Source organism: Hemiscyllium ocellatum, chromosome 19 (genome assembly GCF_020745735.1).
Source record: "Hemiscyllium ocellatum isolate sHemOce1 chromosome 19, sHemOce1.pat.X.cur, whole genome shotgun sequence".
In the NCBI taxonomy this organism is placed as follows: domain Eukaryota; kingdom Metazoa; phylum Chordata; class Chondrichthyes; order Orectolobiformes; family Hemiscylliidae; genus Hemiscyllium; species Hemiscyllium ocellatum.
The window spans coordinates 3,127,140-3,147,768 of record NC_083419.1 but is presented as its reverse complement, the minus strand read 5'-3'; the positions used below and the strand labels follow the sequence as shown (position 1 = coordinate 3,147,768).

Sequence of the window (20,629 nt, the reverse complement as noted above, 5' to 3'; positions counted from 1 at the left end):
ATTGACATTTTGGACATAAGCCCTTCATCAGGAATAAGGCTTGTGAGCCGTGGATGCTGATCGATAAATAGGGAGGGAGGCAGTTGAGTGTGCTTAAGGTGGGAGAGAAGATGATAGGTCAGAGAGGAGGGTATATCTTTCATATTAAAAGCAGGACAAATGCAGCCTAGTGAAATGTTGGAAAATGTTACCAATAGAGCTATCGAGCAGCAGCTGATCATCAGTGACCTGATACTGACGCCCAGTTTGGGTTCCACCAGGGCTATTGAGCTCCTGACTTCATCACAGCCTCGATTCAAACACGGACAAAAGAGCTGGATTCTAGAGGAGATGTAGGAATGCTAGCCCTTGACGTCAAGGCCACATTTTACTTGAGTGAGGCACTAGGGCCACCAAAAGTTGAATCAATGGGAATTATGGTGCAATCTTTCAGCTGGTTGGAGTTATACCTGGCATATAGGAAGGTGGCTGTAGTTATTGGAGGTCAGTTGTCTCCACTCCAGGACATCTCTGTAGGAGTTCCTCAAGGTAGTGTCCTAATCCCAACCGTCTCCAGCTGCTTCATCAATGACCTTCCCTCCATCATAAGGTCACGTGGGGATGTTCACAGATGACTGCACAATGTTCATAATTTGTGACGACTTGGATGCAAACTCACTCAATGTTCTAATGCAGTAAGATTAGATTCTAGACTTGGGCTGACAATTAGGAAGTTACATTCACAAAGCATGTACTAAGCAATGACATGTTTGGTAAGAGACTATCTTACCGCTGCTCTTTCACATTCGGTGGTATTACCATCCTTGAATTCCCCCATAACCCCCTGCGATGGTGGTAATCATTGATCAGAAACTCAACTGGGCTCACCACATAAGTTAGATGCATCAGCAGGTGAGAGGCTAGGAATTTGGTAGTAAGCATGTCACCTCCTGACCCTCTAGAGCCTGTCCACAAGTCAGAAGCTTACCATCCAGGCCAACACAGACTGCTTATTCACACTTGTGTTTACTCTCTTCCCCGCTGACTCTCAGTTGCAGCAGTGTGTTACTATCTCCAAGATGCACTGCAGAAGTTGACTCAAGATCCTTAGCCCCTTCCAAAATGACGACTGCTCTCATCCAGAAGAACAAAGGCATCAGAGAAGTTCCACTCCAAGCCTCTCTCCATCCTGACTTGGGACTATATCGCTGTTGTTGGGTTAAAATCCTAGATTTGACACATTAACAGCATTGTGAGATTGCCTACAGCACAGCTCACCACCACCTTCTCAAGGGCCATTTGAGGCAGGTAGGAAATGCTGGCCAACTAGCAAGGCCAGTGCTCCATGAGTGAATTAAAAAAAAATCAAACTTGTGCCGGGTTTTAAATTTTTAATTTCGATCAGGTTGGTGTTCTGTTGGAAAATACTTGCAAGTTTGTGTTCTGACAAAAATTTCAGGTGGTTTGAGTATCAGCCCAGGCTCACTGTTAACAGTCTTACCTTTGATTGGGGTTGAGAGTTTCAGCTACAGCCGAAACCAGCGCACCCAATGTCGGCTGATTGCAAAGCACTGTTTGGCAAGTCTTTCTGATATTAAGATTTGTAACAGGGTCACCAGCAATGACTGATTAGAGCACTCCGTAGATGTATAATGAAATAAAAATAACTGCGCTATAAGAAAGTAGGTGGCCGAATGTTGGGGCAGATACAGGAGCATTGTAAAGCAGAGGGAGAGAGAGGAAAGGTGGTTCAATGGGTAATTGAGTGGCTGTGGCCAAAACTTCTGAGGAGTAGTAACCAGTCATGGAGTGAAGGAAATGAGGAAATCCAAGTGGTCGTTGGTGCAATTATGCAGATTTCTCAGCGTCTTGGAGCTGTTGGAGGTAACAGAGATAAGAAGGGACAATGCCAGCAAGCTTTTGAACTGTAGAATAAGAATTTAAGTTAGAAGTGTTGATAGACAGGTAGCCGGTTCAGATTAACGAGCACCAGAATAATGACTGAAGAGGACTTGTGACATGGGGCAGCAATATCGGATGAATTCAATTTTAGAGGCTGGAAAATGGTGGGTGAATAAGAGCCGCAACATAAACCCGTGGGTAAGGATGTCAGCACAGTTTGCACAGAGGCAAGTGCAGAAACTGGTGAAATGGAGGAGTTGGTGAAGTGACTTGATGCATGTCTTGGTCCTACTTAGAGATCCATGATCCCCTAGCCAGTTTATGGTCCTCAATCCAAGTTACTGAAACAGAGAATCTTTCTATCTATGTGCTGTTACTGTGTGCACCTGTTTCCTTGGCTTTGAAATGTTCTGATTTTGTGAAAGGCACTCACTAGTTGCAATTTAGTTCTTTTCTTTTTTCCATCATGGACTTAAGGGAATTTAAACATAAATAAGATGGAAATAATCATGTCAGAACTGCACATTGAGCATCAAAAGCTTGTAATCAATCAAAAGTGCCTCAGTTTTCCTTTACCAAGGGTTCATCTTACAGTTATCAATGAAGTTTGTTCTGTTGAGCAACAGCCCTAAATAGATTTCTAGTGCAATGATAACCATGTTGTCATCTGTATTTTAGATGTCCATGTTATCCAGGAGCTGTCTTCTCTATTTGGTATTCACTGTGTCAACATACATTATTGTCATATATGTTCTCTGACTCTTTAATTTGCAAAGCTTTTTAAAAAATGTAATGATGCATAGCATTGGATAGCAGGAATGTGGTTAATCTGCTTTGCTAACTTTATTGAACTGGATTTGCTTGTTTTAGGAGTGGATATAGAAGCTGCCCGGAAAGAAGAAGAACGAATAATGCTTCGCGATGCCAGGCAATGGTTAAATAGCGGGCAAATAAATGATAACAGGCATCCCAAATCTGGGGGAACAGCTCTCCATGTAGCTGCAGCTAAAGGCTACTCAGAAGTTTTGAAGTAAGGATCTAAAACTGCTTCATATGTAGTATTTGCAAGTAAATAAATTGTCATGAACAAATTGCTTTTTTTTTATCAGTTGCATGATGTACTAGGATAACTTGGGTTTCAAAACAGTACTATTGTAATAAAAATGGCTGGCTGTGTTTTTATATATTTCATGCCCCATAGATATTTGATGGATGTAGGGCATTTCATGATGCTTGCATGCTGTAAACAGGCACGTGCTTTTTAATTGCTTTCGTAAGCAGTATTAAAGACTCAAGGCAGTTAAGTTGTTCTGAAGTGATCATAAATGATCACAAATACTGATCTGGAATCTGTAAATTGAGCATTAAAAAAAGCACCCGTGTAGAATTAGGTGACTAACGTGAGCCTAGCCACAAATTGTATCATGTTCACGTCATGTTTTGTTTGCATCTATGTTTGGGTTTAGCAGAAGGCAAATAAGTAATACAATAAAGCTTAAACAAAATGCATTTTGCTTGGGTTAATTGACAGTTGCCTCGATTTAATCTTGTAAAATGTCCACTTAAGTTCCAAAACACCACTGCAATTCACTCAGATGACATTTCTTCGAGCGGCTTCTTTTGTTTTAGCTTTGACTTTTTAAAATTGGTACTTCCTTTAAAATCCATAGGCTCCTAATCCAGGCAGGTTATGATGTAAATATCAAAGACTATGATGGCTGGACCCCACTTCACGCTGCAGCACACTGGGGTAAAGAGGAAACCTGCCGAATCCTGGTGGAAAGCTTCTGCGATATGGAGATGATCAACAAAGTGGTTTGTTGCCTGTTGAATTTTCTTTTGAGATTGGTAACCAGTGTCTTTTTGTTTCAAGTCGCAAGAATGAAGAGAAGCAGACTTTTAAAAGATTGCATGATCAGACTATTTTATTTGACGTAACAATTTCTTTCTTTCATTTGTGGGATGTGGGCATCGCTGGCTGGCGGCCGGCATGTGAGGAGAATCATTGATTTAAAAGGGACCTGAGGGGCAACCTTAAAATAAAGTTGCTTCATATGTGGAGCGAACTGCTGAAGGAAGTGGTATTGTTGAATTTTGCCAGGTAGTCCGTACGAGGTCACTTCAGAGGCTGGGTTAAAGAAGCCAACTAACAATTGTGCCATTTTGGGCAGACTGTCTGTAGCTGAATAATTGCCTTCCATGTATTTAAGTTCAGCTTTTAAATAGTGCAAGAGTCATGATTGATATTTGGACTATTAGAAAGCATCAGGGTGAATAAAAACTTGCGTTTCTTTGATATTCATGAACTCAGACTGTTTCAGAATACTTGACAGTACTTTTGTAGTGTTGTTATTGCAACTTGGGGAATATAGCTGCTAATTTGCGCACACAAAACTCATAGATGGTGTATAATATAAAGCAGGCCCTTCATCCCATCATGCCTGTGTTGACCATGATGACATTCTAAAGTAATCCCATCTGTCTAACCTCTATTCCCGGTCTGCTTATGTCAGTCCAAATGTTCTTAAACCTTGCTATTGTATCTGCTTGTGCCAATTCCACTGACAGTGTGTTCCGGTCATCTTCTACTCTCTGCATTAAAAAATAAACTTGTTTCGAACATCTCCCTTCATCTTCTATCCATTTGCCTTCAACCTATACCCCCTATTGTTTGATATTTCTACAGTGGGAGACAGACTGCAACTATCTACCCCCTCCAAGCCCCTCCTAATTTTATCTACTTCTATCAGATTGTTCTTCAGCCTCTCTTGCTTTAGCGAAAACGATGCAAGTTTGTACAGCCTCTCCAGTCCAGGCAACATCGTGGTAAACCTCTTGTACACCTTTGCCAAAGCCTCCACATCCATCCTGTAATGTGGGGACGAACACTGCACTCAATGCTCCAAATGTAGTCAAATTAAAATTTTCGTGCTTTCTGCAAACTTATTAACTGACCAACTACATTTGTCAGTCATGGTATTAAAATAAATTAGAATCATCAGATGTCTCAGCACTAATCCTTGTGGAATACCACTGGTGGATACCACTGGTCACCTTCCCTTGCTTCCCTTGCTCAACTATCCTCTGTTAACAGATTTCTCTTAAAGATTCCAGCAGTCTCCTTCCCCTGCCTGGGATTGATCCCATCAGGGTCTGGGCACTTCACTACCTTCATACTTTTTTCAAGACACCCAACACCTTGGAACATTGGAACAGAAGCAGGCCTGTCAGCACCATGAGCCTATTTTGCCATTGAGAGTTCATGGCTGACCTAACTTCATATGCCCTGGGCCTGTATCCCTTGATACCCCTTGCTTGATATAAAAAAAATGTCCATTTCACATTTAAATTTAGCAACTGAATTAGCATTGACTGCTGTTTGAGGAGAGTCGAAAGCCTCCACTGCTCTTTGTGTAGCAGTGCTTTCTAATATCTCTCCTGAATGGCTTGATCCTAATTCCTAGATTCTGGAATCTTAAACTAGTGGAAATAGTTTACCTTTATCTGGCCTGTCTTTCACTGTTAATATCCTCAATTAGATCACCCTTTAACCTTGTAAGTTCTGAACAATCAAGGTATAAATTCTCATCTTACCTGAAACTTAACCCCGAAGTGCTGGCATCATCCTTATAAACCTATTTTGTACTGTCTCCAAGGGCAAGACCTCCATTCTAAGATGTGCCCAGATCTGCTCGCTCTTTAGGTGGTGTCTAACTCGTGGTTTTGTATAACTGCAGCATGGCATCTGCATTCTTCAGCCTTGTAGATACTAAATTAAGGAGCATGAAAGACTGAAAGCCAGAATAACAATTCATTTCACCAAACCAGTCTTTGACATTTGTGTTCCGTGTGTATATGTTATATAAATCTCATGTTGCAGTGAAACTGCAGTTATGTCGACTTTTAAGATTGGAGCAATGAAAGTTCTGTGTGTGTTCGTGCTCAGTTTGAGTATAACTGAGGTTGGAGACCTTCTGATTTGAAATGAGTGCAAATGCTGTGAGTATGAATGTACCTTTGATGTACTTGACCTGATTATGCCAAAATAGGCTTCAATTGAAATCACCGACTCAAAAGCTGGCAGTGTTCTCTATTGGCCTATGAGTGATATGTGGGAAGATCGTCTTTGTTTTCCATACAGCCCTTCATCATTGACTGACCTCCAGCCATACAATGAGAGTAAGGCTGTAGCTTTACTGCCGCCTTGTTCTACAGCACATTCAAACTCGCAAAATGCTTTGTCAAACTGAAAACAACGGTGTCAGTCTCCCATGTATTGGAAATATTTCTTGATGCAGTTTTGTATGTTGGGAAAGCAATGTGATCCAAGGTGGAAGGTTTCAGAGAGGTGGTGCTGAGATGGAGGTGAGCTCTTGCTGTGCATGTGGAGAAAGTGAGGACTGCAGATGCTGGAGATCAGAGCTTAAAAATGTGTTGCTGGAAAAGCGCAGCAGGTTAGGCAACATCAAAGGAGCAGAAGCATCGACATTTCGGGTATAAGCCATTCAGGAATGAGGAGGGTGCGCCAAGCAGGGTAAGATGAAAGGTAGGGAGGAGGGACTTGGGGGAGGGGCGTTGGGAATACGATAACTGGAAGGAGGTTAAGGTGAGGGTGATAGACCGGAGAGGTCGGGAAGAAGGTTGCAAGTCAAGAAGGCGGTGCTGAGTCTGAGGTTTGGGACTGAGAAAAAGTGGGGGGAGGGGAAATGAGAAAGCTGGAGAAATCTGCATTCATCCCTTGTAGTTGGAGGGTTCCGAGGCAGAAGATGAGGCGCTCTTCCTCCAAGTGTCGTGTTGCCATGGTTTGGCGATGGAGGAGGCCAAGGACCTGCATGTCCTTGGCGGAGTGGGAAGGGGAGTTAGTGTTCAGCCACGGGGCATTTGGGTTGGTTTGTGTGAGTGTCCCAGAGGCGTTCTCTGAAACGTTCTGCAAGTAGGAGGCCGCAGTGGATGCAGTAAATGTGTGTGGAGGTGCAGGTGAATTTGTGACGGATATGGAAGGATCCTTGGGGCCTTGGAGGGAAGTGAGGGGGGAGGTGTGGGCACAAGTTTAGCATTTCTTTCAGTTGCAGGGGAAGGTGCCGGGAGTGGAGGTTGGGTTGGTGGAGGGTGTGGATCTGATGTGGGAGTCGTGGAGGGAGTGGTCTTTCTGGAACGCTGATAGGGATGGGGCGGGAGATATTTCCTTGGTGGTGGGATCTGTTTGGAGGTGGCGGAAATGACGAAGAATGATACGATGTATCTGGAGGTTGGTGGGGTGGTAGGTGAGGACCAGTGGGATTCTGTCCTGGTGGCGATTGGAGGGGTGGGGTTCAAGGGCGGAGGGGTGGGAAGTGGAGGAGATGCGGTGGAGAGCATCGTGAACCATGTCTGAGGGGAAATTGTGGCCTTTGAAGAAGGAGGCCATCTGGGTGGTTCGGTATTGGAATTGGTCCTCCTGGGAGCAAATGCGGCGAGGGAATTGGGAATATGGAGCCATACATTGTTCAACAATAGGGTAGCATATTGATGAAGAAAAGAAGCAGGCTGGAGAGAGTCTGGTGGTTCCAGGGTGAACAATGTGTAAATAGTTTTAGTAAATAAGAGCCTATCTAATCAAAGGTCTTTCCACCCAGTTAGATGAAAGATGGATGGGGAAGGATGTTGGAGTGAACTGTGTTGAAGGGTGCAGGCCATTTGAGAAGGATGAGAGGTAGTTGGCCTTCATTACTGTTGCAAATGTTGTCATTTGTGATTTTGCTAAGAGCTGCTCCAATATTTTGCAGAGCTAGAAAAGTGACCGATTCAATTATTTAATTGTTGATAATACGGGCTTGAATTTTGGGAGATCACCTAAGTATTAGAGGCGATTTGGGAAGGGACTTTAGTTTGCAAAGATCCATTAAAGCTCTTCATAGAAGATGGGTAATGACAGCAGATTTTAAAGGGAGAGCAGTACTTGAGAGTGAACAACATTAGCTCACGTGGTGTTTCATCACTCGTCGTGGTAATTCCTGAGAGAGTGAGGAAAGTTTGATGCGTTGCCATGACTTCCAAAATTCTATGTAGCCCATTTCGTATTTTATTAATAGTATCTTTTGTTTCCGATTTGGCATGTGAGTTAGTAGAAAGATTTTTCTTTTCCTGTAGACCTCTTCTGAGACGTATGAATTTTGTCCGTAGGGGCAGACAGCTTTTGATGTAGCTGATGAAGACATTCTTGGGTACTTGGAAGAGTTGCAAAAAAGGCAGAATATGGTAAGTTTTTGTAAACTATTTCAAATGGTACTGCTTTATTGTCCTTGGTAAACAATCAACATAAATAGCCTGTTTCCACACTGTAGGGATTCTATGATTCTTGCTACTCTACTGCCTCTGTATAAAGAGAAGGCATGCTGAAGAAATTAACTTCAGTAATGTTTTATCAGGATTATGGCATCTTTGCATTTTTATAAAGCTCTCTACTGAGTTAAATGGGTGGGGGGGAAGTCCTCAGGTCATAACCTCAAGACTGGCTTGTGATGATCAGTCTCTTTATTCTCATGGAACTTGATGCAGTTAATATTTAAACCAGCATTTGGGGTCTTGAAGGAATTTCATGAAATTGGAAAGCACATTGCCAAATTACAAGGCTAAAGCAAGTTGACATTGTGTTATGCAGAAGTGAATTAGGCACAAATAGGTAATGTGTTCAGGCAGATGCTTCTTGCATAGACTTTAAAATTCAAATGGGGGCACCTCTGTCAATGCAACTTTTTAATAAACTCGTGATTGCTGCTGTACTCTGAGTGTGAATACATGGTCTGCCTTTGGTGCAAACTTTTATCACTGCTACCAGTCATGTGGTCAGACTGCATCAAGTGCTTCATTTTTGCATTCTTGTTGGCTTGATGTACCCTTGATCTTTGGTTAATCATGAAGTCTGCATGGTTTTTTTCCACTTTGAGAAAATTGTCAACCTATGCTTCCTTATTTTGTTTGCTAGCATAGCTAATTGATTGCTCCATCTCGGGAATTTTATATTCCAACCTAATCTGCTGCTGTCCTCTTTTACTATTTAGTAGACTTTACATGAGAATGAAAATAGACTTTGCTCACTTCATTTTTTGCTCCTTGCCACTGTTTGAGAGGGACACACTGTTATCTAACCCATGTCATTTGTTCGTAAGTCCGAGCAGAAGCATGTTATTTGCTGCATAAATTAGGGAACAGATGCGCACTGCTGGTCACTTGAATTCCAAAAGCATCAGTAAGGGATTTTATCTATTGAGTCCCAGTGTAGATTCCCTCTAATTTTTTCTGCTGGTTCATAACAGTAACTTCCAAAACAGGAAGTTATACCAGTCGGCTTATTAGTATGTGCAGACCATCTTAGTAGCTGGCACAGCGGGAATGTGGGTTGCAAGAACACAGAGGTACTTTGGTCCTTGAAAGCTGGTCCGCCATTCAGTATGATCACAGTATGATTGAGTTGTAGTCTCAAATCCACATTTCTGCCTCTACCCCCATAATTTCTGACTTCCTTATCTATTAAAAATCTCTATCCCAGCCCCTCGTACCTTCAGAGGAAAAGAAAGTTACATTGAATTTCTCATTCTGAAAGTAACATCTCTGTTCTTAAACTATGTCCCCTACTTTTGATCTCTTCTGTTAATCCAAGCATACACCCTGTGCAATCACTTGAGGATTTGTTTCAATAAAAAGCGTCTCATTTTGTTATTTAAGTGGATACAGACCCAACTTGTACATTTCTTCAGCAGAATCAGCCCAGTGACCCTCTTAAATTATAGCAGTGAATTTTTGTCATGCTCTGTTTAAATTGTGCGACAAGCAACTCAAGATGGGTTGGTAACAAAAGCCCTTCACTCTCTGCTCATTCCTCAATTACCGAATATATTAATTTGCTTTTACAGTACATTGAACTATTTAAAGACCTTGGCAGTGGGTAGCTTCAAACTGTCCTCTCTAAGAGTCTCTTTCACCTTTTGATCATATAAGTATGAGTGTCATTCCAAATACTGTCTTAACCTAGTTAGTTTACTTGCATGAATGGAAAAGCAATTATTCAAAGTTATAGTTTAGTGGTTTAGTACTGACCAAAAATATAAAATTTTGACTTTTTTTTTTCTCCTCCCCCCCCCCCCCCCCAAAAAAAAACCCCTGAAAGCTTTTCCGGGAGAAACAAGCAAATAAATCCCCTTTGATAGAGTCAACTGCGACAATGGAGAACAACCAAGAATTAAAACCCATCAAAAGGTAATTAAAGTAAATTCAAGATGTATGAGTAATAATTTATTTCCAAAATGATGGAACTCCTAAAACTTTATCATTATAATATTCAAATTGGTACATGGGAATTTGGATGTTTTCTCAACTTTACTGAAATAATCCTGACAGTAAAGAAACTCTGCTGAATGAACAAAAGGTCCCAGTGCACATAGAGTCTCTTGAGCAGGAGAAAGTGGACGATGAAGAAGAGGGTAAGAAAGATGATTCAAGTTGTTCCAGTGAAGAAGAGGAGGAGGAAGACTCCGAGTCAGAAGCTGAAACAGGTAACTTTCAAGAAACCTTCAAGTAGTTAAAAATAAATTCAGTCAGGAGCAGAACAGTGGGATCATCTGAAAGCCACTAACCACACTTAAAAAAAAAAGTTGTCCCATATGTCCTTAAAGCATCCTCCTCTCTTTTTTTCTAAAAAAAAGCCCTCCAGTTTTGAACACCACTGTCTTCAGGAAAATGTTCGCTATTCACCTTATCCATATCCCTCATGATTTATAAACCTCTATAAGGTCACCCCTCGCCTTAACCAACCTATTTTTATAACTCGAATCCTCAATCCCTGGCAACATCTTGGTAAATCTCTTTTGAACCCTCTCTAGTTTAATAATGGTCTTCCTATAGCAGGCTGACTAAACTGCACACTGTACTCCAGAAGAGGCCTCACCAACATCCTGTAAAATCTCAACATGACTTCCCAAATCCAAAACGCAAACAGCTGAGCACTGAAGGCAAGCATGCTAAAAGCCTTCTGAACCACCCTGTTTATTTCTGGTGCAAGTTTTAAAGAATTATGTACCTAGTTATGTATTTATGTTAAGATCCCAGAAGCAGGGAATTGCCTGATTCACAGCATCCTGTTGCCTCTCCGTGCTATGTGGGGGATGGGAGGGGGGGCTATTCTTCATGCAATGTAAATCTAAAGTGGAACATTGATTTTTGGACTAAACATTTCCAGGAATACAGATGAAGGTCATTGCAAATTTCCAACAAATTAACTGCTGTGTTTATCATTTGATTTAAAGTTACTCATGTTTCTTCAGTTATTGCTCCATTTAAGAAGTTAAATTTTCTTACAGAAAAAAACAAACCTATAGCACATGTAAATAACGTAAACCGGATCAACAGTGGAGGTATCCAGTCTGCAGCAGTAGCTCCAACAAGTGTACCCACAAATCAAGTTGCGCCAGCATCACCAGTGAAAAAAGTAAGAAATAAATCTATTTAAGCTTGAATCATTCAATATCTCTGGCTACTAACTTTGCCATCAGTGAAGGGGGCACTCAGCCAAAGGGTTTGAATCTCTGTTTTTGAATTACAAGATAAAACAATCAACAGATGGGTTTAATTATGAGCTGAGTTCCTTTCAGGTGGAGCAAATGCAACCTTTCATCTTTGGATAAGATAAATGCTGTCTGATGTTCGGCCCTCAATAGCTTCGTGTGAAATATGTCTGCTATTGAGTTGTATAATAATGTGAATTTTATTTAGACTGTTTGGTCTTCATATCCTCTCTCTAGTTAGGGAGATTAACCATTTAATAGCCAAAAAGCAGATCAAGCAAGAAATAAAGAAAACAGGAGGAGTAGGCCCTTCAGCCATTTGAGTTTGCTCTGCCATTCATTACAATCATGGCTGATCATTCAACTCTATAGCCTGTTCCTGCTTTCCCCTATATACTTGGATCCCTTAACCTAAGGTCTGTATCCAGCTCCTTCTTGAAATTGTAACATGTTTTGACCTCAACCGCTTTGTGCTGTACCAGATTCTGCAGGCTCACCACTCTCTGGGTGAGGTTTCTCATCTCTGTCCTCAATCACAAGGGGCATGGATACAGTGAGTAGGCAAGATCTTTTCCCCAGGGTGAGGGAGTCCAGAACTAGAGGGCATGGATTCTAAAGTATGGGGGTGGGGGCCGAGAGAGTGTGAGAAGATTTTAAAAGGACCCAAGGGGCAACTTTCTCCATCCTCGGGTTGGTGTGTGTATATACAAGCTGCCAGCGGAAATGGTGGAGGCCCGTACCATTACAACATTTGAAAGGCATCTGGATTTGTGTCTGAATAGAAAGGGTTCAGGAGGATATGGGCCAAATGTTGGCAAACGGGACGAGGTCAGATTGGGATATCTGGTTGGTGGGACACGTTAGACCAAAAGATCTGCTTCTGAGAGTCTGATTTTAAATGGTCTACCTTGTACCTTTAGACTGTGACACTGTGCTTCTGGATTCCCTTCCCTTCATTGGGAACATTGTTCTTGCGTTTATCCTGACTAGTCCTGTTAGATTTTTCTAGGTTTCAATGATATCTCCCCCCATTCTTCTAAACTCCAATAAATTGTTGTTCTAACCGATCCAGTCTCTTCACTCGTCAGTCCTGCCATTCCATGAATTAATCCAGTAAACCTTGGCTCCACTCCCTCAATAGCAAGAACATCCTTCCTCAGATAAGGAGACTAAAACTGCAAGCAACATTCGAGGTATGATCTCACGAAGGCCCTGCACAATGAATCACTATGAAGCCAACATATCATTTGCCACCTTCATTGGCAGTTGCACCTACATTGCCGCCTTTTAGTGGCTGTTGTACACGCACACCCAGGTCTTATTGCACCTTCCCCTTTCCCATTTTATCACCATTCAGACCATCTGCCGCCTTGTTTTTGCTACCAGTGTGGGTAATCTAATAGTTATCCGCATTTTATTCCATCTGCCATGCTCGCAGCCACCCACTCAACTTATCTAAATCACACTGAAGCACCTCGTTATCCTCTTCACAGTTTATTCTCCAACCCAGCTTTGTCTCATCCAAATTTGGAGATGTTACATTTAGTTCTCTCACCCAAACCATAACTGCATTTTAGGCGAAAGTGAGGACTGCAGATGCTGGAGATCAGAGTCAAGAGTGTGGTGCTGGAAAAGCACAGCAGGTCAGGCAGCATCCAAGGAGCAGGAGAATTCGGATTGCTGATGAAGGGCTTTTGCTCAAAACATTGATTTTTTCCTGCTCTTTGGATTTTGCCTGACCTGTGTTTTTCCAGCACCACAGTCTTGACATAAATTGCCAATAGCTGGGTTCCCAGCATTGATCCCTTTGGCAAACAGTAAAGTTTCTATAATATTTCCAGACCATAGGGCTACTGTCTTGAGAGAGACGGACGGCAGGCGAGGGGGAAGGTTAAGAAGGGAAGTCCTTCAATGACAACCCCAGCTGGTGCAGGAATTGAACCCATGTTGTTGGTATCAATTTAGATTGCAAACTGGCTGTGATGTCAACTCAGCTAACTGGTCCCTGGAGTTCCTCACTCGTCACTGCCTGCCATTTGGAAAAGACCATTTTATTCCTATTTGTTTCCTGTCTGCCAATCAGTTTTGATACCATGTCAAAGCACTTACTCAAATCTACATGCTTTAATTTTGCACAGTTTTTTTCGTGGGGCATTGTTGAAAGCTGCTTTAAAGTCCAAATAAACTGTATCCAGCAGCTCCCCCTAATCAATAGACTCTGTAAATATGCTTGTCACAGTTGGTATGTCAACGTATAAACACTAGCAATGAGAATGTAAAATTAAGAATTTATTCAGTGGATATCACTGAGTACCCCGATTAAAACTTGGCACAATGTTGTTCTGGAACAACACAGCAATACTTTGGAATATGTAATTACAACTATATAACAGATGGGAGGTGATAACCTTGAGCTATTATCGCCTAGACTGTTAATTCAGAAACATTAGTAATGTTCGAGTGTCCCGGGTTCAAATCCTGTCATGGCAGTTGGTGGAATATGATTTCAGTAAAAGTCTAGAACTAGAGTTTAATGGTCACCATGAAACCAGTCTTGAATGTCAGAAAAACCAACCTGATTCACTCATGTCCTTTAGGGAAGGGAACTGCTCTCCTTATCTGGTTTTAACTGCATATGATGCCAGACCCACAGCAATGTGGTTGACCCTGAACTGCCCTCTGAGCATTTACAGATGGGTAATAAATGCTGGTATAGCTGGAGATGCCCATGAATGAGGAAAGAAAGGCACCAAAAACTCCAGTAGTTTAGGTCAGAGAAAAGAGAGAACTTTCCAAGTCAACTGTTTTAATAGTTTCTCCCACAGTTTGCCTGAATTATTAATCATTTGTATTGAATGCTAATTTTGCGACTGGGGTGAATTCTAAAGTATTCTCTGTGGAAGTGTTTAAATATGTAACAGGTACTGTATATTGATTCAATTGGTATTGAAGCTTAACTGAAATCAGTCCTACTATGTAGAATATGACAAGGTGAAGACTAATACATTGGACAAATAGGCAGAAAGTTGCCACCAGGATACACGATTGCCCACTAGCCACCAAAAGACCTGACCCAATATCACTCGTATCCTTACGTGCGTAGGAGGAAGGATACCACTTTTACGGAGATAAGCTAAGCAGAGAAATGCACAGGAATTCCTCAAGGCCTGGCGTTCTAACTGGAACTCCATCAATACATACATTTGATTTGGACCCTATCTACCATCCATTAAGAAAAAGAACCGAAAATGATATCACCCACCTTCAGAAACCAAGACACGTGAATAGCAGGACATCAACCAAAGTTTCACTGGAGGCCCACTGATGATGTTACCTGGTATAGTGATGAAATGTCTGAAAATAAACCTTCCAGCTCAGCAAGCAAACCAACAACCTGGACTTTTCGCCAATGTTCCCTTTAAGGTCCTTTTACTCTGCATTGCCATTTGTTTGATTGAAAAAAATCATTGAAGATTGGCATGAGAGTTCTTTAAGGATATAACAAGCAAGGTGAATCAAAGAAACTCTATAGATTCTTGGATTTTCAGCAGGCATTTAATGTTACATAGTTCCTACTGAGGATCTCATTATGTTGGAGTGATTATTTTAGTATGGTTTGCAGATTGGTGAACTGATATGTGCAAGTCATTCTTCTATAACATGATGGTCGTGTTCAAGTGCCGCTCCACGTTATAGAAAAATCAAGTTTAGAAACAGCGCTAAGTGTTCGTGACATATTAAAGTTACAGCCTACACACACTTTAAAAGTTTGTGCTTTAGAGACCGTCGAGTAAAAAGTGAGGTCTGCAGATGCTGGAGATCAGAGCTGAAAATGTGTTGCTGGTTAAAGCACAGCAGGTCAGGCAGCATCCAAGGAACAGGAAATTCGACGTTTCGGGCCAGAGCCCTTCATCAGGAAGGGCTCTGGCCCGAAACTTCGAATTTCCTGTTCCTTGGATGCTGCCTGACCTGCTGTGCTTTAACCAGCAACACATTTTCAGCTTTAGAGACCGTGTCCACAATTCGTCAGTCGTGCTAGTGAATTTGCTTTAACGAAACTAGCGTGATACCAGAATGCCCTGTATTAGTTCTTGGTTGCCTAAGTAATGACATGCTGCAGGGATCAGTCTGATCTGTACAAGCTTTGGGGTTTGCTGGATTGAGGCCTAATGCTGTGGTGATATAAAAGCTTAGTTGGAGACAAAGTTGTGAAAATGGTGAAGCCTGCAAAGATATTGAGAAAAGTTAAGTGAGATAAAATTTGGATACAGTATAACCAGAGGTCTTCACTTTGATCGGAAGAATAGTAAAGCAGCATATTAGTCAATTAGGGATGCAGAATGCTACTGTGAAGATGGACTTGAATGACCTGCGAGTGGGATGGAATATTAAAGTAGATTAGACTTGCTGCAGCTGTATCAGGCTCAAGTAAGACCACAACACGAGTATTGTGCACAATTTGGAACTCATCGCTTCAGGAGGAGTTGGAAATAGTTTAGTAAAGGCAGATAAGACTGGCACCAATAGGTCCAAGTCTTGCCTGTGTGACCTTTCCTTAGAAGACAATCTAGGAGAAAGTGAGGCCTGCAGATGCCCGAGATCAGAGTCGAGAGTATGATGCAGAAAAGCACGAGGTCAGGCAGCATCTGAGGAGCAGGAGAATCAGTGTTTTGGACATAAGGCCTCATTCCGGACAAAGGCTTATGTCTCCTGTCCACAGAATGCTGTCTGACCTGCTGTGCTTTTCCAGCACCACACTCTTGACTTGGGAGACTATCTCTTTGATCCAGGGCTTAGACTAGTAAACCTTCTCTGAACTGAATCATCCTTACACGACTTTTTAAAGTTGCCACTTTGTTTTTCCCTGCAGTGGTTGATTGTGATTCTGGATTCTTGTTACTTTTCAATGCAAGCAAACAGTTGTACTGGTGCACCTGTCTACCAGTTAGATTCAGACAAAATAGTTTTAGGTGTGCACATTTACTTGGAAAATGCAGTTGAATGTTGTGTTCCAATCTGGCAGTAAATCTGAGACAAAAACTTTCGAGTCTGTTGTTTCTCTCTCTGTGTAGAAGCATTAAAAACTGCAATTTAAATTTTGAAGAATTGGGTACTCTGAGATTTAATGACAGTAAAAGTTATTTGCTCAGCACTTGGAACTCTTTGTTTCCAAGCTCCATTACTGTTGCACAGAGATGCATGTCGCACTGAGGTCGGTGTGTATTTCTGACAAAAGTAGATGAACTCTATTTTGATCAGCAGGTTCTTTGCTCACTAGCTGTAACATGTCAGCAGCATCCAATTACATACCTAAAGTAATAGGTTTACTATTTGCTGAATGTGCAGCTGTTGAACTTAGGATCTGAAAGTTTAAACTACCTGCTGTGGACTTGAAAAGAACCTAGTAACAATTAAAAGCACAAAAATAAATAATTTTGCTTTGATTTATTCAAGGCTTGTCTGTATATACTTTTGATACTGCAAGATGTTGAACATCGTGTCTTTTGGGTACTCCCCGATAGTCACTGATTTTGTTCACGCTGTTAGCATGCGACTGATGGCACACTTGCAAGTTTACCAATGCGGTTTTCTCACTGTACTTTTTGTTTTAATTGGCTTCAGTATGAATCCATTACTCCACTAATGCCTGTGGCGGAGCCATTAGATCCGACATCTTGGCGTCAGGGGTTGCGCAAAACTGGCATTGTTCTTGTGCCTCAAAAGGGTGACCAAGTTATGGTGAGCTGCCTTTTGTGTGCGCAGAGGTTTGTGTTTTGTGTTAAGTTACCTGTTTACAGAAGTATCTGGTTTCACGGTGCATGTTGTGATGACACTCATGTTCACGTGTTTTTAAACAAATAGTTCTGACACTTGAACTTTTGAATAAAAATACAGAATTTGTGTGGTTTGTTTGCACATAGTTTCTCACATCTGTTTTGTTGTTTTGTTTTAATATGCCCTCAAAGTGCATGAACCACTATTAGACAAATATAGTGAGTAATTCATGGCATTCTAGTTTAACAGTAGTGTTTTTTCTCACCTCTATTCCCATCTCAACTCCCTCCCAATTCTGGGGACCAAAGGCATTATACACGGACAAAAGCACTTTGTGGTGTTACATATTGACAATTTTATGTTGTTTGTTTGTTCTTATGTTTAAAAAGATATGGCTTGAAAGTCTTGGCAGTTTTTCAGGTTGAGAGAAGGTTGGATTTCCTTAATTATATTTCAGAACCTCGTCTAGCTGGTTTCCTCTATTTGTAAATTATTGCATTAGCTATTTAGAAATTAATTCCCCGCAAGTGAATGCACAAATAAAATTCAGTTGGAGTGAGTGAATGCTTTCCAGTTCCTTCTCAATACAATGAGATCTTCGTCTCAAGGTATAAACTAGTCCAATGTTTCATTAAAATCAAAATCATGTCCAACAGCATTTCCAGCAATAGTGGTTTGGTTTGTAATTGTTTTTGTTTAAATAGCTGGGTCCACAAATAAAGAAAAACTTTGTAGATTATTAATGCTAACTACATAGTTCTGTATTCTGGCGACTTCAGCATGAGGAATCCTATATTTTCGTTATTATAGTAAACGCCAGAATATTGCTCTACCTACATGTTAAAGTTGTTTTATTGGTGTTAGTGGGTTGTTTGTTTTTAGTATCATAATTCAGTAAAATAAGCCTAAGTTTAACTTGAAGGGAATTGACCATTTCCTGTGTCTGCTTTTTGAATGGTGTGTTGCAAGAAAATCAAGGAGAATCTCTTAGCACATGAAATAATGGTATTTCAATACCCATGAAATCAAGTTTTACTTTTGTGTTAAATTATGTGAAGTTTAGGAAGGCTTTGTTTCTAAAGCAGGATAGTCATGGATTTCCAATTACTTGGCTGTATTTTGCAACAAGCATTGTTTGACTGGTTTGGAAAGGTTTAGTCGTGATCAGGTTTTAAATTACTTGCAGGCATGTTTGAATTATTTGAATTTTAATTTCTCAATGTGGGGACAAAAGCAGTGTCCCAGTGAAGAAGAATATCAATCATGCCAAGGTTCATAACTTAACATCTTCAAGTTATGTTAGCTCAGGTTTACTGTCGAAGTGAGGTGTGAAAAGAATGAATGGCTGTTTTGTCCATCCTTGGCCTTTTAAATGTGGTCTGTCCTTGTACAGGGGTTTGATTAAAAACAAATAGTATAATTTTAATTCTTGTTCTGCAGTTAGCCACTCCGTTCATCAAATCTTCAAAAGAGGAAGAAAAAAAGAGGAAAGATGAAGAAGAGAAGAAAGATGCATCCCCAGCATCTTGGAGGTCTGGACTTCGCAAGACTGGAAGCTACGGTGCATTGGCTGAAATTAGCACTTCCAAAGAGGCACAAAAAGAGAGAGATGTTACAGGTGTGATGCGATCAGCCTCCAGTCCCCGACTCTCTTCTACTCTGGATAATAAAGAGAAGGTAATTGTTCACTGCGCCCACGTCCCAGAAAGTTTACAGCACAGATAGGGGGCATTTATCTCATCATGTGGTCGCTGGCTCTTTGAACAAGAATTTCATTTAATTCAATTCTTGTGCCTCTTTAATCCTACACATGTGAAATTTCAGTGTCTCTTTCGAAAACATTAGGTTTGTTTATACCGCACTTTAAAGCAATGCACTCTACATCAACTAATTGAAGCATTTAACAAGGCTGCTTTCTTATTGCTTTTGTTTCTTTAACCAGTGAGTTTATATCTTTTCCTCTCGTTCTCGAACTTTTGATGAGAGGGCAGTTTCTTCCTATCCATTCTGCCCAGACCTCTCCTAATTATGAACACTTGAATCAAGTGTCCTCTCAGCTTGTTTTAATCAAAAGAAAATAGCCCGTACTTCTTCAGTTTACATCTATAAGAGGTTTCTCATCCCTGAAATAATTTTTGTAAGTCTGTCCACTTTCAATGCCTTTACAGGTCATTCTGCTATAACAGGACAGTTGTGTTGTTCTGCAATCTTGTGTTATAGAAAATCACACCGTAGATGATCGTTAATAGAAAATCACTTAACTCATTCAGTAGAAAGTTTTCATTATATGAATAAGATCCACAGTTCATCAATCGCGTTATAGTCTATTCACGCTGACAATGTGTGTTATAGCAAAGCAACTGCTATGTCAGTCCTTAAGTGTAGCATCCAAAATTAGAAAGAGTAACTAAGGCTGGACTTGTGTGTTGTACAAGTGTTGCATCCTGTGCACCTGATAAAGCCTAATATACTGTGCGCTTTGACTGCACCTAAACCTCCCTTGTTATCTTTAATGATTTCTGCACTTAGGCACCTAGGTTCCTCTGCTCTTCTACCAATTTTGGAGCTGTACCCTTTGTTTTAAATTGTTTCTCTATCTTCTATCAAAATTAATGCCTTCACATTCTGCTGTATTAAACTTTGATTTGGGGACCATGGTATGAATCCTGCTATGACAGATAATGGAATCTGAGTTCAGTAAGAATCTGGAATTAAGAGTCTAATGCTGATCATGAAACCACTTGTCAGTTGTTGGCAAAACTCGTCTGGTTCACTTATGTCCTTCATGGAAGGAAGTTGTGATCCATACCTGGTCTGGCTGACATGGGGCTCCAGATCACAGCAATGTTGCTGACTCTTAATTGTCATTTGGGCAATTAAGGGCGGCAATAAATGTTGCCTAGCCAGTGACACCTCGTCGTGTGAATGAATAAAACAAAATTCATTTGTTACCTGTCTGCCATTCCACCAGCTTATCTATTTCTTTTGGAGTTCTTCACTATCCTTCTCACAGTTTATATTGCCTCCAAGTTGTCTACCATTTGTAAGTTTTGAAGTTGTGTGCTGTATATATAGTTTAATTAATATATAATCAGAAAAAGAGCCAGTGCTCACTCCTGGAGTACTCTAGATCAAAAAAACTTCCATTAATCACTTCGTTTCCTGTCACTCGGCCAGTGTTCCGCAAAGTGTAATTAAGCAGGGGCGTGAATTCATGCTGATTGTCTGGATTTGCCAGTTTCACTATTCAGAAGAGTTCCCAGTCTCTCATAAATTGGTCTAAGCAAACTGTGTCCCAGACAGTACCATCTCCAAATTGAAGACTCAACAGAAATGACATGGTTGTAGGCAATCGAGACAGTATTGTCTTGGGAAAATTCTCATGGCATTGTGCCAGACAGTAACTCTCCAAGGCTGCTCTGAGAGTACATTTC

The 20,629-nt window shown here is 41.0% G+C and overlaps 1 protein-coding gene across 5 annotated transcripts in view; it reads left to right on the top strand.

The window, feature by feature from the left end:
* Positions 1 to 20,629, top strand: part of ppp1r12a (protein phosphatase 1, regulatory subunit 12A) — a 177,134-nt gene that overhangs the window by 99,539 nt on the left and 56,966 nt on the right. For all 5 annotated transcript variants that reach the window (XM_060839594.1, XM_060839593.1, XM_060839591.1 and 2 more), the window contains exons 4-10: positions 2,752 to 2,911; positions 3,552 to 3,696; positions 8,044 to 8,118; positions 10,028 to 10,116; positions 10,258 to 10,412; positions 11,217 to 11,344; positions 18,636 to 18,872. In XM_060839594.1, the coding sequence (XP_060695577.1) occupies positions 2,752 to 2,911; positions 3,552 to 3,696; positions 8,044 to 8,118; positions 10,028 to 10,116; positions 10,258 to 10,412; positions 11,217 to 11,344; positions 18,636 to 18,872 (989 nt within the window). The remainder of the gene's footprint in view (positions 1 to 2,751; positions 2,912 to 3,551; positions 3,697 to 8,043; positions 8,119 to 10,027; positions 10,117 to 10,257; positions 10,413 to 11,216; positions 11,345 to 18,635; positions 18,873 to 20,629) is intronic.